The 18,240-nt window shown below is 41.6% G+C and overlaps 1 protein-coding gene across 9 annotated transcripts in view; it reads left to right on the forward strand.

Annotated features, from left to right (window-relative positions):
• Window positions 1-18,240, forward strand: part of MLPH (melanophilin) — an 86,299-nt gene that overhangs the window by 31,807 nt on the left and 36,252 nt on the right. For all 9 annotated transcript variants that reach the window (XM_044304081.1, XM_044304083.1, XM_044304087.1 and 6 more), the window contains exons 4-6: window positions 999-1,114; window positions 3,053-3,091; window positions 5,265-5,353. In XM_044304081.1, coding sequence (XP_044160016.1) covers window positions 999-1,114; window positions 3,053-3,091; window positions 5,265-5,353 — 244 coding nt within the window. The remainder of the gene's footprint in view (window positions 1-998; window positions 1,115-3,052; window positions 3,092-5,264; window positions 5,354-18,240) is intronic.

Genomic DNA, 18,240 nt, shown 5'->3' on the forward strand with positions numbered 1-18,240 from the left:
ATATTCAGAGAAAATCTCGACAAAATCAAGTTGTCCTGAGCTAAAATCGTGTGGGGCTTATGCAAGCACCACCCATAAGTGGCCCTTCCTGGGTGGCCTTGGGACTTTCCCAGGAATAGGACTTAAAATCCTTGAATTTACCATCAATAATGTTGGTAAGTATGCATATGCTGTTAGGATGTCATATAGAGGGGTTACCAATTTGGGACCCCCCTTCTATGAGCCAGAATGAAGGATCATTCAGTAAGAATGGCAGACTGAAGTCATCCTTGTCTTACATGGACCACCTTTCATCTAAAGGACCACCATGTAATACTTCACCTCCTGTGCATCAGCAGCTCAAGGAGTAACGCCTGACTGGCTGCAGCTTCCTCTGGTAATATTAACTATTTAAAGGGAGTACTGGGAGCTGAACTTATGGAAATCGTTTGAATAGGGTGGTCTCTGATTTAATAACCTCTTTTGTCAAGAACAGACCCCCTCTATACAGTTGTTTTATTAAATTAATCAGCATGGAAATTTTGATTTAAGCAATGTTATGAGACTATTTTTAGAGAGTTGATTGTGCGAACAGGAATATGTAATTCCACTCAAGCAATACTCTGCTCCACTTCATCTCGGGAATGTGATACAATCTGTGCTCTTTAGTGGTTACCTAGAGTTTCCTGCTTTGAGCAGTTCTGTAAGCAAAATTCCAGTTCTCCCAGTTCTACAATAAGCAACGGTTACAAAGGGGACATGCAAAGAGGGAAAGTTTGCCAGCGAATGTAATTCTATATTGTGTCAACACCCACTGCACCTGACTATAATATGTACTGCCCTACACAAATACTGGGCCTCATGTACAAATCTGTATGAAAAAAATATGGTCCATTTTACCAGCAAAAACTCATCGCTGGCCGCTCATGTATTACAATGGATTCCCATTCATGTCTAAATATATTACCGATGGAGATGCCCTGTAATGTTTCTTACCAATACTCCTCTGTTGTCCACAGAACGGTGAAGATCGGATCCCATGAATGGTATCATGACCATGTACGCTCTAGATTCAAGCGGTTTGGCAGCGCCAAAGTGTTGCGCTCTCTGTACCTAAGGAAGCAGTCTGATAGAGGTGGGTCTGACGTGACGGGAATGACTAAGATGACTTTGCATTGTCTCATTGTGTTTGCTTAATCGGAACACATTGGTCCAATAAAATAAGCATCATTGAAGATAAAAAATGGAAAGCTCTGTAAAGTATATTAAAAAAATGAATGAGATGGACCACGTCTATGTCTGCCTTGTTGAGGGGCAGTCAGTTCTGCTCAAGTGCGCCTATATTCACATCTGCATCAGAGGAGGCAGACAGCTCTGTTTCTCTGTGGACAGACTCCATTGTAAATCATCAGTGGTGCCCGTTGTGCCACGGATCTTGGACTGCATTGTGTCCGTCATGAAGAGTAAGCACGATGCAGATGTGAACAAAATATAAGAAGCAAATGCTTAGGTGTTTTCACTATACTGTCTGAAAGACATGCAGTCGAGTCACATTATTATACCTACCAGCTAATATCCAGAGTATTCACCGTGTGCAGCACAGAGCAGCTAGATGGGCAGGGAGGGACTCAATCAGGTCCTGGTAGATTGCCCCAGTGATCTGGAGCCATGCTGACTGCTGTGCATCCCACAACTGCTGGAGGGTGGGTGGTATAGGATCCATAAAGTGAACATGATGATCCAGGTGGTCCCACAGATGCTCAGTTGGGTTTAAGTCTGGGAAATAAAGGGCCAGGGTAGTGGTTAGAAGTCTTGGTCATGCTCTTTCAACCAATGTCACACATTTCTAACCATATGACATGTCGCATTGTCATGCTGGAAAATCCCATCAGCCCCACGGATGAGAATCAGCATGTATGGGTGAACGTGATGTGCAAGGATGGATTCTTAACTCAGAGAATGCTGTGAAAACATTCCCCAGACCATAATGCTGTCACCACCAGCTTGTGGTCTTCTAGCAATGGTTGCAGGGTGTTTTCTGATGTTTCTCGCCTGACCTGTCAATGACCATCCTTTCGATAAAGCAGAAAATGGGACTCACCGGAGAAGGCAAACCTCTGCCAATCAGCGGAGGTTTAAGGGTCCATTCACACGTCCGTTGTTTCTTTCCTGATCTGCTCCGTTTTTTGCGGAACAGATCTGGACCAGATGTGTACCCATTCAGTTTCAATGGGTCCTGAAAAAAAAATCAGACATTGTGCTGTCCAATTTTTTTCAGGACCCAATTAAAATGAATGGGTCCAGATCTGTTCCGCAAAAAACGGAACAGATCAGGAAAGATACAACGGACGTGTGAATGGACCCTAATTCAGATACTGCCGCAAAAATGTAAGCCATTTCTGCTGATGCAACTTTGTTAGTAGAGGTGGAGTCACCATCCTTCTGCTGCATAGCCCCATACACAGTAGGGTTCGTAGAACTGTTGTTTTATCCCCTTGGTTCATTTTGGTGGTGATCTGCTCCACTGCTGTAGTGTGTTCCGCCTTTGCACACTTTGTAGCTGACATTCACCTCTCACATCAATGGCATGTGGTGTTCTAAAGTTTCCACATTGATTATTCTCAATGGTGCCATTTGTCTACTCACAATACACTTTCTCCACAGCAGCACAAGAACAGTTCACAAACTGCGCAGTTCCAGAAATTCTGGCACCCTTGGCCCAAAAGCCAATAATTATTCCTAATTATGTAACTGTGATAAATCCTCTCTTTCATCCATCACAGCAATGAGGGATATGTGTGCAGACAGCCTATCACACACCTTATGCACTCACCAACCCAGCTCACGACAAGTGACTTCCTCCATGAGCTACACGCTGCCGACTTCGAAAGTAGGAAGTGCGTCATAATAATGTGACTTCACCGTGTATGAACAACTTTGTAATGATAGGTAGAGGTCCATGTGGTCACTGTTATATTGAAATCCACCTATAGATGGCGCTAAATGTTGTTTCATCCTAAACAGAATTAGTTTGATTGTATAGCTGACCATGTACATCTGTATTTCTGGACAGGAATTCAGGATAGAGTACAGAGCATGCCCGATATCAACCGTAAGTAATCTGCTCTTCTTCATTTTACTAATCAGGTAGAGAATGGAGAAATACCAGTTACATATAACATGAACCAGGCAAAATCCACACAATGATTACACATTATCTGTCAGTTTTACCATTCATTAACAGGATTTCATGTTTTTTTGGCTGCCGAGTTATTCAGGTGGAACCTGTTAAAACATTTTTCACCTGAAATCACGGAAGTTTGGGGTTAAATATGTTTGGTTTTGGTATGTGTGTACAGTATGTCTGTTTTCTGCACATTGACAGAGTGGCACACAGGACTGTGGGTCTCCTGTAAGGGTCTGTTCACATTAAGTTTTTGTCCCACATTTAACATATATGTTGGGAAAAAATCCATACTCCATGGTTTTCTATCCTTCAGCGTCCTGCAAAGAAATGTATATGTTAACCTATATGTTTCTTTTACAGTGGAACTCTATGGTGATGGATACCATATGTTTTTATATAAGTAAAACATGGGATAAAAACGTGATGTGAACACAGCCTATGGCAATAATAATACGGCATAACAAGTTAAACCAATAGAACTATTAAAAAAGTTCTCATCAAATATACATTCAGAAGAACATACGTGTTTTTGACCATGTGCTATAAAACCATTGACTGACGTTAAAAATATATGTTTTTCAGTGCAGTTGTGGCCATGGGACCCTGGTGTAGACCAAACAAATAGGGATTATACTGATATAGATGTGCTGGTCAAACTATTATTGAACAGTGGGGTGACGGTGATAGCAATGATAATAGTGTGGTTATATTGTTTACTGAGGGACTTTGTGCCACCTGGTGGTCATAAGTGGTAAAGCATTTCTTCAGTCTTACTTTTTCTCATATGACACAATTTGAGATTCTAGATAACTTTTAAAAAATGCACTTTATTTCTTAGAACTGTACACAAAATGTATTCTGTCAGTCGTTCATAATATAAAGCTTATAGGTATTTCAACTCCAGGCACCTCACACACAGACACCCATATACAGAGACACAACTTGAAGTACTTTAGCCCCAATGCAAAATCTGTAACCTGCCCCCCCAACTATCACATATCATATATAGTCCTCATATGCAGATGATACAATATTGTAAACCTCATAGTTGTATGAAGCTGTCATACAATACCAAGTATATAGGTTCTTCTTGTACCTCCATGTGCCTCCAATTCCAGTGAGATTATATAAAAATACATTAGAAATAAAATTGTTCCATTGGTTTGCCCATCCAATTTTAAAGGGGTTATTCCATGACTAATGTACAAAACGAACATCAGACATCATATAGCACAAGACAATCTCTTTTTTATAAAGCTAGACCCAGCCCTGTACCTCACATGGAGACAGAGATCTCCCCATTCATTGCTCTGATAGATTTATATCAAGCTGGCAGCTCAGGGGAGTGTCCTTTCTGCTGCAGCTCAGTGGGCGTGTCTCAGCTCTTCCTATCTCAGCTCAGGGGGCGTGTCCATGCTCTCCCTATCACAGCTCAGGAGGCAGTTGAAGGATGAAACTGAGCATGTGTGGCCGAGTGAACCGGACAAAGAAATGAGAAGAAAACAAACAGCAGGTGGCGCTATACAGATACATTTTATTGAATAACTCAGTGGCTACAGTTTTACTACATGCAATTACAAAAGAATTCAGATCCAGGTGCTGGTTTGAAAACCACAGAATATTTTTCGTGGGACAACGCCTTTAACAAACCGCTGACTAAAGCTGCAGTGTTCTCACCCATCCAATTGTTTCTTGATTCATCTCATCATGTACAGAACTGTAATGTCCTAATATAATACTGGAGCTCTCCAGCGGGTCGGGGGCAGTACAGATATGGATCTTTTCCTCTAACTGTACTGACTGTACGAATATTACATGGAACATCATTTCCAGTCAATAGCCTGCCATTCCTAATTGCAGCTGTTAGATTAGTAAGCAATCAACCACATATTAGGGGAGATTTATCAAAACTGGTGTAAAGGAAAACTGGCTTAGTTGCCGATAGCAACCAATCAGATTCTACCTTTAATTTTCCAAAGGAGCTCTGAAACATGAAAGGTCAAATCTGATTGGTTCTACTTTACAGCCAGTTCTACTTTACACCAGTATTGATAAATCCCTATGTTCTATTAAAATGTAATTATGTCTTTTCCACCAGGAGAATATCTGCGCCAGGCGAGGGCTGGGATGTTTGCTGATGAGGATGATGATGTACTGGACGGTGCAGAAGCTCAGCGCTATAGTATGGTAACCACATACAACTGCTCTCATCAAGACGCTTAACTGCACTCTGCTTTTGCCTGATATGAAGCCCTGGGTTTCGAAATCATTGATCACCACTAGAGATGAGCGAAGTGACTTTGGATGCTACAGCCAAAGTCGCTTTGCAAAAAAAAAATTGCTATCAGGCTACATTCACACGTCAGTATTTTCCTATATCCCGATTTTCGGTCCGTTTTTTGCGGATCCGTTGTTCCTGAAAATGTTTCCGTATGTCATCCGTTTTTTGCGGATCCGCAAAAAACGGAAACATGTATAAATTTCAATAATCAAATAAAGTTGTTTGGAATTAATTGAAAAAAAATTGAAAAAAAATAAAATAAAAATTGTTATGTGTTTCCAGGAACGGAATCCGCAAAAAACGGATGACATACGGAATGACATCCGAATGTATTCCGTTTTTTGCGGATCCATTGACTTTGCATTGTACCAGGATCCGATTTTTGCGGAACATAATAGGACATGTTTTATATTTAAACGGACATGCGGAACGGAACAACGGAAACGGACAGCACACATTGTGCTGTCCGATTTTTTCCAGGACCCATTGAAAATGAATGGGTCCAGATCTGGTCCTGATCTGTTCCGCAAAAAACGGAAAGAAAAAACGGACGTGTGAATGGACCCTAATACTGTACGGAGATTTATCTCTGTACAGTATTAGAATGTATGGGCTCTGATGAGCTGAAGTAAGTTATTCACAAAGTCACGTGAGACTTCGTTGAATACCTTCGGTAATTGATTATCACAGTGAAAAACCTTGGAACTGAACTCTGCTTCGGTACCAAGGTACCACTCGAAACTGAAGCCAAGTTTGGTTCCAAGTTTTGAAGAGGTTTTTGACTGTAATAATCAATTACCGAAGTTATTCAACAAAATCTCCCGATACTTCGTAAATAACTTACTTCGGCTCATCAGAGCCCAGACAAATCTTCGTAGAGTATTATAACAAATTTTTTAACAAAGCGGCTCTGGATGTAACATCCGAAGCTTGCTTCGCTCATCTCTAATCACCACCACAACGCACTGTAGCTTAAACATTTTAATTAGAAAGAGGTTTTATGTATTGAGTCCCAAAAATTTGATTACTCGTAATACAGAGAATGTTTTTAACACTCTTAGCGTTACGTGGATCAGCCTTTCAGGACATGGTTATTTGATGCTCCCCTCCTTAAAATCCTGCTTCCACCAACATCATGTCCTTCACAAGGTTTCCAGCCTGGCCTACAGATGAGACGTCGTTCCTGCTGTGAAGGCGCTAGAAGTGTTCACTGGAACTGGCACGGAAACCCGGTAAACGACATGACATTAGCAGAAGCAGGATTTTCAGAAGAGGAGTGTCATGAGCCCGGGTTCCCAAAAATCCACACAACTTCAGAACAGTAAGTATACGGCAAACGTTCTGGTACAGGCAGTATGTGTAATAGAAGTGAGATTGTGGGACTCACTGGGTCCTGAAAAGACTCCTATAAACAAAACATGGATACTGGTTGTGTGCATTCCACATTTCGTTTATCAGTACGTCCTGCCATGATAGAAACGCCTATTCCTGTCCGCAAATACGGACAAGAATAGGACATGTCCTATCTTTTTTTAAATGAATGAGTCTGCATCTAAATTGCACAACGGATGTGGACGGATATGGTCGTGTGAATGGGCCCTAAATAGATGCTGAATAGGCACTTTCCACGTATACCGTACAAACAAAGCTATTTTACTTTGCAATATTTCAATCATTTTTTACACCATTGATATAATACTCTAGTGGTCAGTCCATTTTGACCCATCTCAGTGGGTTAATTTCATAGGCTGGGTTCACACCAGTTGTAAAGTATAATGAGTAACGGGTACCTATAATTTTTACATACTGGAAGATTGGGGTGAGAGCTTTGGGTGCTGAGACCTAAAACAAAGGGGCAGAAGCTCCCCGCTGAGCTCTGTGAACCTTTGGTTTATGTTAGTTTCTGCTCGGCTCCCTGAGAGGTGATCATGAACGACTATGGAGATTGATCAAAACTGCTGCAAAGGAAAATTGTCTTAGTTGCCCATAGCAACCAATCAGATTAATCCTTTCATTTTCCAAAGAAGCTCTGAAAAATGAAAGGTGTAATCTGATTGGTTGCTATGGGCTACGCTGTATACCACACGCTCAGTTTCCCAAGCAGAGCAGAAGCAAAGGGGTACAGCACCCAGCGGAGTCCTGCTGCCCCTTTTTTTTTTTTTTATCACTTGGGAGGGGGGGGGGGGGTCTCAGCATCCAAACCCCACTGATCAAAACTACTTCTGATATGCTACTTTAACATGTCAGAAATCTGTAAAAATGATAGTCACCCTTTAAAGGGAATCGGTCAAGAGGTCACTTACCAGAAGTCTAGGGATTTTCCAATAAATTAAAATGTGGAACCAGCACTTGATGCTAAAATGCTTCTCCTATTATAAGAGCAAAAAGCAGCAACATGATGTAAACACGGTCCAGGCAATTGCTGCCAAATAACGCATTTTGGACTAAAGCTAGTTTCATACCTGCGTTAGGTGCGGATCCGTCTGGTATCTGCACAGACGGATCCGCACCTATAATGCAAACGCTTGTATCCGTTCAGAACGGATCCGTTTGCATTACCATTTTGATAATGCTGCAAGCTGCGTTTTGGTGTCCGCCTCCAGAGCGGAATGGAGGCTGAACGGAGGCAAACTGATGCATTCTGAGCGGATCCTTATCCATTCAGAATGCATTGGGGCTAAACTGATCTGTTTTGGGCCGCTTGGGAGACCCCTGAAACGGATCTCACAGGCGGACCCAGAAACGCCAGTGTGAAAGTAGCCTAATCCAGTCCTTCTTCATAATGGAGGTTAATATGCCATGGAAAGTCTTAAATGCCTCATACAGTCCTACTCCTATAGAGAGGGATGTGTCCAGTATATAATAGAAAATAACTAAAATATCTGAGAAATCAAAACATATATATCGTGATATAGATATACCTGTATACAGCTATAAATACGGTTCAGGCCATGAGGAGACTGGTTAACAAACCTGCCAGTCTTTGATGGATGACGGATGGATACTAGCTACCTTCATGACCTGTGATCTTAGATAGTTAATTATTAAATTATCATTATTATTATTATTATTCATGATTTATCCTATTTATACTGCTAATGTTTTAATTAGAGATGAGCGAATAGAAATTGATGAAGTGGAATTTAATCCGAATTTCTGGAAAAATTTGATTCACACAGAATCCGAATTACCTTACGCTTTGTGGTAACAAATCAAATTTTTGCCTAAAATGCCTGCTGCACGCAGGACATGGAGCAAGGAACTCTGGGAACGAGGGATCATCCACAATGCCATGCATGCATCCAATCAGCAGCCACCCCTGTGATGTCACAGCCCAAAAAATAGCCTCAGCCATCTTAGATTCAGCCATTTTCCAGTGTAATAAATTTTTTATTTTGCTGTATACCTCCATGTTCTCACGCCGTTGGTCCTGCGACAATGTCTGCCTCTGCCTTCTCATCCTCTATTGTGTCCTCAGCCTTCACTGCAGGGACAATTAAGAGTGCCCCTCCAGCATACCACATGTGCAGGGCACAGCAGTGTCATGCTGTTCTGTACCTCATTTGCCTGGGCGAACTGAGTCACACAGGGGAGGAACTATTCCATGTCCTTCATCAAGAAATCGAATCCTGTTTTTTTCCGTGACAACTCAACATTGGAACCATGGTGACCGACAACGGAAAGAACATGGTGTCGGCGCTGTGTCAAGGAGGGCTGAGCCATGCACCCTGCATGGCACACGTGTTCAATCTGGTTGTCAAGCAGTTCCTGAAGTCTTCCACCCATCTGCAAGACATCCTAAAAATAGCCAGGAAACTTTGCATGCACTTCAGCCACTCGTACACAGCAAAACACACCCTCCATGAGCTGCAGCAGCAGAACGGTGTCCCCCAACATAGGCTGATATGCAACGTTTCCACCCATTGGAATTCCACCCTCCATATGTTGGACCAACTATACGAACAGGAGTACTCTCCTGTGTAACTTCGATGTCAGCCAATGGCAGCTTATGCGTGACATCTGCCATTTGCTCAGGCCCTTTGAGGTGGCCACGTTATTTCTCAGTCGCGAGGGCTACAGGATGGACAATGTCATTCCACTGCTTCATGTCCTGGAACAGATGGTTGAAAATCTGGCAGGTCAGGGGACTGGGGACATGACGCCTAGATCTCATGGCCACATGAGCTCTGTGGGGGCTGAACTGGAGGAGGACATTAAAGCACAAGTAATGTGTAGCGATATGGGTGGTTTTTCTACACAGGTGACAGGAGCAGCCAGAGGAGCTACAGGGCAATGAGGAAGATGAGACAGAGAACCCAGACACACCGTGGCAGTATGCAGGTGGAGATGGAGGCAGGGAGTCCCTCCAAGTCATTTGCACAAATTGCCCGATGCATGCTCGCTTGCTTGTGTAGACTTCTGGCTCTCCACCTTGTTGGACCCTCACAACCGGTCAAAAATGGGGGCCTTTTTTACACTTGCTGAGAGGGAGCACAAACTGAACTACTATAGAGACATCCTATGTAGTCAGTTTGCCGCTGCCTATCTGCACCATCGTCCATCCTCTCGCAGGTCTGACCGGAGGGGCCCTCTGCGCTCACGTTCCTCTTCCATGTCTGCTCTGGCAGGGTGAGGGAGGGTAGGAGCAGTTCCAGCTCCATCAGCAGCAACTTGAGTCTAGAGTCGCTGATGAGCAGCTTTCTTCACCTGCCTAGTGAAGAAAATACTCTCCAGCAGCAGCTAGACCTGGAGCAGGTCCTGAACCAGCAGGTGGTGGCATACTTGGACAGCATCCTGCCAACCCACATTGAAGATCCGCTAGACTACTGGGCAGCCAAACTGGATTTGTGGCCGTAACTGGCAGAGTTTGCCCTGGAAAAGCTGTCCTGCCCGGCCAGTAGTGTGGCATCAGAGCGGGTATTTAGTGCGGCAGGGGCCATAGGTACCCCAAGAATAAGTCGCCTGTTCACCCAGAATGTGGAGAGACTGAACTTTGTCAAGATGAATCAGGCATGGATCAGCCAGGATTTCCACCCACCAATGCCTGATGCATCAAACTAGATCATCCATGGTGCCACACCAACACTTTGACAAAAGAGACTGGTTTCTTCTGGCTACCTGCCTCAGCTACTATTCTGATGCTGCCACCTGCCTGATGCCACACATCTGATGCCAAGTGCTCCTTCTTTCACCCAGAATCTTTAGCTGGTACTGGTATTGCCACCCACCTTCCCATTCTGTGACCGGGTCACTTTGTGGTCTCCTGATGCTGCTGCCACCTACACACTATGTCACCTTGCCACTCAGTGGTCTCCTGATGCTGTTGCCACTTCCACACTATGTCACCTTGCCACTCTGTAGTCTCCTGATGCTGATGCCACCTCCACACTGTCACCTTGCCACTTTGTGGTCTTCTGATGCTGCTGCCACCTCCACACTATGTCACATTACCACTCTGTGGTCTCCTGATGCTGCTGCTACCTCAACACTATGTAACCTTGCAACTCTGTGGCATCCTGATGCTGCTGCTGCCACCTCCACACTGTCATTGACCCACTCTGTGGCCTCCTGATGATGCTTCTGCCACATCCACACTTTTTAATTGTTCCATTCTGTGGTCTCCTCATGGTGCTGCTGCTGCCACTTTCACACTGTCACCTTGCCACTCTGTAGTCTTCTGATGCTGCTGCCACCTCCACACTGTGATTGTGCCACTCTGTGGCCCCCTCCTGATGCTGCCACCTCCAGACTCTGTCATTGGGGCACTCTTTGGTCTCCTCATGCTGCTTCCACCTCACTACTATGTCATAGTGCCACTCTGTGGACTTCTCATGCTGTTCCCACCCTCCCCACTTTATGACTGGGCCCCTATTTTGCCTTTCGGCCTGGCTGACGTCATTATTTATTTGACCCTTCTTCTGATCTGTCAGAAGGAAGGAAAAATTAGACACACAACGGATGCTGTCTATGTAAAAGCTGTAAGGCTTGCATGACATGGTCCTTATTTTGCATCAGAAGTAGCTTATGATTTGGTAGCCAAAAGCAGGAGTGGGTACAAAACACAGAAAACATGCAAATATTTCATTCAAGTGTCATCTCTGTTTTGAATCCACTGCTGTTTTTTTGGCTTTAGCGATACTGATGGATTACTGACCAAATGCTGGCCGAGTGAAGGCGGATGCTCCACAGACAGGAACCTTTTTTTGGGGGATATTGTTCTGACGGATCAGAGGCAGGACAAAATAATCAGTGACTTCAACACAAACTTACTGCTGACACCCTCTCCACTTGAGTTATTTGGTCAGTTTTGGCCCCGTAACTGCTCAAATAAGTGAAGTGTGCAGTGATTCTAAGAGCGATGCCTGTTATCTGCATGTCATACTGACTGACAGTATTATTTCACTACCACAGCAGACTCCCTATGCGTGTTACTGCAAGGCACAGTCTTCTACACCACTATAAAGGCTCTGTGCAGCCAGGAAATAGCAGGTTTTTTTTTAAACAAAATATTTATTGATTTATCAAAATCATGTAACAATCAATCTATAAAGTTATCTTATGTTTAAACAAAGTTACGTTGTCCGTCATTGAATCATACACAGAACACATGAGCATATAAATTGTCATAGGACAACCTATCCATATGAGAATGAAATATAATCCCTAAGTATAGAAAACAATAATAACAGAAGAAGAAAATAAATGTTAAGTAACGAGAAAGAAAAATAAAGAGGGGGAAAACCAAAAATAGGTGACATAAGCATAATTTTAGCTCTTATCAACAGCCAACCTTTGTTCATACACATCTCAGTATTGTAGAGATATTATATTCAAGGAGAAATTAAGCCATACATTCCATTTCTTAATGAACTGGGGTATTTTATTTATGGAAGAAGCTATTAATAAAATTCTATGAGAATCATAACTGTTGTTGGAGTGCTGTCAACATTTATACAAGCCATTCTCATTAATCATACCTATGATTTCAGCAAATGGGGGAAGATTAGTTTTTTTCCAGTAGCTAGCTATTTTAAATCTGACAGTGATTATTATGTGAATGATCACAGTTCTGATCTACTGACAAAAGAGCTTGTTGTGCTAAGAGAGCAATTGAATTTCCACAAACCTGGGTCAATACGTTATTGATAGCTGACCAAAGAGCTTTAATCTATCTACAGTTCCACCATACATGAATCATGTCTGTCTTGGATTTAGAGCACCTCAAACATGTATTAGTTGTATTAGGGTATATGTCATTTAGCCTAGGCAGTGTAAGATACCACCTATATAGAATCTTTCTTGAGTTTTCTAGGTGATTCGTACACTTAGATAATCTGGATGTAATTGAGAAGGATGCCTGCCATTGATCTGTACTAATACAGCAGTTTAGATCTTTTTCCCATTTACGACAATATACAGCTAGGGGGTCATCAATAATATATAACATATAGTTATATGATAGGGACAGTCACTTGAGATGATGAGAGGGGTTATGTAGCAAATGAGAAAGCTTAGAGGGAACAGGCCGTGGACACATTTTATATGTTATTTAGCCTAGGCAGTGTAAGATACCACCTGTAAAGAATCTTTCTTACTTATCTCTAATTGTATTAAAAGGTAATAATTCAGCATTTTCAAATAATTCCCCTATATACCTAATGACAGTGTGAACCCATGTTCTGAGATCCAAATCTGGGATACACCTCTCTAATACTTCGAGGTGGGCCTTATATAAATCCACATTGATGACTTTCACTTTGGTTGATAAGTTCCATAATTCTAAAGCCGCATCAATTGTAGGAGAGAGGTGTATTTTATGCTTTTTTATGCTTTTGTTTTGTCACTGAATGAACGTAAAAGAATGAGGATGGGTAGATCCATAGATCCATAGCCTGTTCTCCTCCTCACCTTTTCATAGAAATCTTAGCTGCTCAAATATGCAGGCTCTATAATATCTTACAATAGACGGGCACCGAACCCCCCTCTGGAGAGAGGTAAGTATAGCACTTTGGCATATCTATATTTAGATATGATAGATTGCAGTTCCTTTAATATTTTCATAGGAAAGGGTATCGTTAAATTACGGAACAAGTATAATATCTGAGGCAAAATAAACATTTTAAGTGATTCTACCTGTCCAAGAGATCTCATGTTTTTTTTCATTCTAATTAGCTCCATTTTTATTTTCTCTCTTAAAGGCGTATAGTTAGTTGAGAGGAGGTTTGAGGTAGACGGTGTGAGTTTCATACCCAAGTAGTTGATATATTGGTTATCCCGCTAAAGGGAGTACATAGCTCTTAGTCGGGCGGTTACTGATTGATTTAATCCCAGATTTAAGACTTGGTTTTTAGTGATGTTTAGTTTATAATATGAGACTGATGTAAATTTACTTGCATAGCTGCTGGTAGGGAGTTAAGGGGATCTGTGAGTGCTAGTATTATGTCATCTTCAAACAACCCAATATTATGGTTATGATCACCGACACTAATTCCAAATATTAATGGATGCGCTCAGATTTTTTTAGCAAGCGGTTCTATCACCTGGGTAAAAATTAAAGGGGATAATGGGCACCCCTGTCTTGTGCCCTTACTTATTGAGAACTTCTCAGACATCATTCCAGATATGTAAACTGATGCTGAGGGTTGGGAGTACAAAAGCTTGATTGCATTTAAAATGTTACCATTGACCCCATATTAGGAAGGAGCTCAAACAAATATCCCCAGTGTACGCGATCGAATGCCTTCTCCGCATCCAGTGATAGCAGCAGAGAAGGGATCCGACCATAAGACTATGATCAGTTATTCTCCTGGTTCCGTCTATAGTTTGCCTAGATTTAATGAAGCCGACTTGGTCTTTATTAACAAGGTTTGGGACAATGCTAGAGATTCTATTAGCTAGAATCTTGGAATATATTTTAAGATCTGAGTTTAATAAAGAAATCAGCCTAAAATTGCTCGGTAGGTCCGGAGATTTACCTGTTTTGGGGAGAGGCATGATCATCGGGAGAGGCATTTTACCATGGATTTCCCATGTGTTGAAGATCTTCTGAAAAGTTGCTAGTATATGAGGGGCTAGGATGTCATAGCAGGTTTTAAAGTACTCATTGGACAGACTGTCGAGTCCTGGGGTATTATTATTTTTTGCCGTTTTTACCACTTTTAATATTTCCTGTAGTTCTATGGGTTTATTAAAATTTATTAATTGTTTCTTTGCTATTTCTGGAAGTGGAATTTCTTTCAGAAAAGTCTTGATCCCATCACTAGTTGGTTTTGGGGTGGAGGGATCATCCTTTAGATTATAAAGTGAGGAGTAGTAAGAAGCGAAGACGTTGGCTATGTCTCTGGAGTTTTGCTGCTTGTTGTGCTCATTATCGTACACATAGTGTAGTTTCCGTCTGGCAGGCTTTAATCTTATTAGCGAGCATAGATCCTGCTCGGATCCCCTGCCAGTAGAAGTGTATTTTCGCTTTTCTTAGGTAGTGTTCATGTTTGTGTTGATATAATTGATATAGCTTATATCTGAAAGTTGGAGTTGTTTATATGTTACTGGCAAAGGTTTAATTTTGTGTGATTGCTTAGTTTTTCTGTCTAGAGAAGTCTATATTTCTTGTTATGAGCAGCAATTTTTATCAGCTGCCCCCTTATAAACGCTTTATGCGCACACCACACAGTGATCGGGGAGATATCTGCAGTGCAAATAAAGGAAAAATATTCCTGTAAATTCTCCTGTATTAGTTTTTTGTATTTAGGGTGCGGTAATAAGTAATTATCCATTCTCCAGGGTGAATAAGGGTAATTATTAAAGTCTTTAGAAATTTGACATGACACTGGCGCGTGGTCCGACCATATTATTGAACCTGTGCTAGCCATTTTAATATTTTGCAGTAACTAATTATCTAATATAATAAGGTCAATTCTTGCATATGTTTTATGTGGATTGGAATAGAATGTGTAGTCACGCTCGGAAGCATGTAGTACTCTCTACATGTCGTACAGATCTTCTGATCTGAAGTTGTGCAAATGGGGATGAGTGGCTGGAATCTGGATGGGAGGATTTATCCATGATGGGTGACGGAGATAAATTAAAATCTCGGCAAATGAGCAATGATCCCTTTTTTATGCTGAATATCTTTAATAATAAATCTTTAATGAAAGGAAGTTGTTGATGATTAGGGGCATATACGGTGACTAATGTACATATTTTATTATTAATATTACATACTATATCTTTCGTCTTGGTCCGTTATTTCTTTTGAAAAGCTAAAAAAACTTTAATCGCTATTGCTACCCCTTTTTTCTTCCCCGTGGCTGGAGCGAGAAAAATATTAGTGAAGTTCCTATGATGCAACCTAAAAGTGTCCTCTTTATTTAAGTGGGTCTCTTGGGCACATATTATGTAAGATTTTAATAGTTTTGCTTCCTTCCAGAACATTGATCTTTTAAAAGGGCTATTAAGGCCTTTAGTATTAATACTAGAGATAGTAAAAAACATATTAGTATCCTAAATACAAATGTTTAGAAATATAAATGTCACCATTAAGTAAAATGAAAATAATAATAAAAAAATAAAAAATACAATGGGGTTAAGAAGGAAAGAGAGAGGTGGATATACTACCGCTAAACAACTAACTATAACAGATTAAACTGTAATTATAACAGTAGAATAGGTAAGAGTCCGGGTTCTAAGTGAACCTACTGGATCCTCTATTTATCCTATATATTACATGGGGGAGATCAAAGAAGTTAGCCGTTCCTTCGCTGCTCCGGGTACTTGAAACTATAAAGGGTTAACTCACAAGACCCCAGGAGACTGCAGCTCAAAATTGTCTCCATGATTTATGTCCATTTTTTAGAAAGCGTCGGTGGTGGTCTTTTCTTTAGTGCAGAACTTGTGTCTTCGTCCAGAGTTACTAGCGACCATTTTTGCAGTAGTGTTATGGCTTTTCTCAGCGATGTCAGGACATGGGTTATGTCATTTTTGAAACTATCAATTTCACTGGATATATACTTGCAGGCAATGTTGTTGTCCCTCAAGACTTTGGTGGCAGTAGAGAATTCCCTGCGTCTGTTTAAGGTAGTAGCGGATAGGTCTGTAAACACCAACACGTTTTGGAAGCGCTCCGGGAGATCTTGCGCTGTTGTAACGGCTCTTGAAATTTTCTCCTTAAAATGAAAAAAATGAAGTCTTGCGATGACGTCTCTAGGGGCTGAGTTTGGTGCACTTTTAGGCTTAGGCTATGTTCACATCTGCGTTCAAGCTCTCCGTTCCTGTAGTCCGTCCGGAAGTAGAAAAAAAAATCTAAAAACGTATCCGTTCAACCTCCCATAGAAACTAATTGACGTATGTATGCATACGTTTGACTCCGTTAGTTGGTAATACGTTCGGAATACGTTTTTTCAGACGGAAAACAAAATCCTGCTTGCAGGATTTTTTTCTACGTTCAGAAAAGCGGATTCTTGACGGAGCGTCCATTCACGTTCATTGTAGTAAATGAGAAACGGATTGTTCAATTTTTATTTCGCGGACATAGCGTTCCTAAAGTACGTTTTTTTTGTTGCTGAACATGCGCAGAACAAACAGGAACTTACAAACGAAGACAGGAAAACAAGGGAGTGTCATGTGACAGTCACGTGAGCGCTACTCCTCACCATTTCTGAAGGCTGATGTGCAAGTTGGAGAAAGTCTCAAGGAAAAGGGTATGAATTGATGCAATTGAAAAGTATTTACTTCGATCATCTACTGGTGCATGCTATTTGGCTACTGGGGGCTAAAAATGAAGACTGGAAAAACTTTCACCACTAGCCAGAAACCTACAAAAAAATAAAATAAAATTTAACATAATTGTTACACAAATACTATTCACAATAAAAAAAACTGCAGCAAAACAACTTTTTGGATTGTCCCACAAGCAATTGGATGTCACAATATGGCACAATTTTTATATAGCATGCAGATAGGGGAGGGACAACTGAAAAAAAAAAAAACGGATCCGTTATCGGAGTAACTAAACGGATTGAACGGACATTAACTGACATTTTTAATCCGTTTATTAACGTATCCGTTAGATGGTATCCGTTTAAAAACGTAGCAAAATATGTCCGTTACGTTCCGTTATGAATGAATCCGTTTCAATTTTGAAACGGACGCAAGTCAGAACGGAAAGCCGAACGGAGGACTGAACGCTGATGTGAACGAGGCCTTAGTTATGCGATGCGCTTTGTCTATAAGCAAATCTCTTTGTTCTGCTGATGGGATGAGCGCTACAAAGGCATCCGTTAGGAAATCCTGCAAAGCGTCTGCATTAATACTTTCGGGGATCCCCCTAAACCTCAAATTGTTACGCCTTGAGCGGTCTTACAAGTCCGCTAGCTTGATTTTAAGTACTGAAATATCCTCTTCTACCTCATTGCGTGCGTCCACTAATTAATTGTGTGCGGCTGTGAATTCCGCCATTTTATTTTCAATATGGGAGGTTCTGTCCCCCATTTGTGCTATATCTTTTTGCAATGCTGAGAAGGCAGTGGTGATATCTTTATGTATTGACTGTTTCAGCTCAGATAAGAGACTTCTCAGTGTAGATTCTGTGACTTGACTATTCATGCCTCTGCTGGGGGAGGCTGTGACTGTGCCTCATGTATACATTCAAAAGAGCCTCTCATTGAAGGAGCAGTTTGTTCTTTATTGTGGGGCTGTTCTTGGCTTCCACTGAGGTGAGAACTGCGGGCGCTATCTTGATTTTTGCCCGAGGCCGCGACAAAGACCTTAATCTGTGCTGGCACTGCATCTTTTTTCT

This window comes from Bufo gargarizans, chromosome 8, assembly GCF_014858855.1.
Source record: "Bufo gargarizans isolate SCDJY-AF-19 chromosome 8, ASM1485885v1, whole genome shotgun sequence".
Taxonomy (NCBI): domain Eukaryota; kingdom Metazoa; phylum Chordata; class Amphibia; order Anura; family Bufonidae; genus Bufo; species Bufo gargarizans.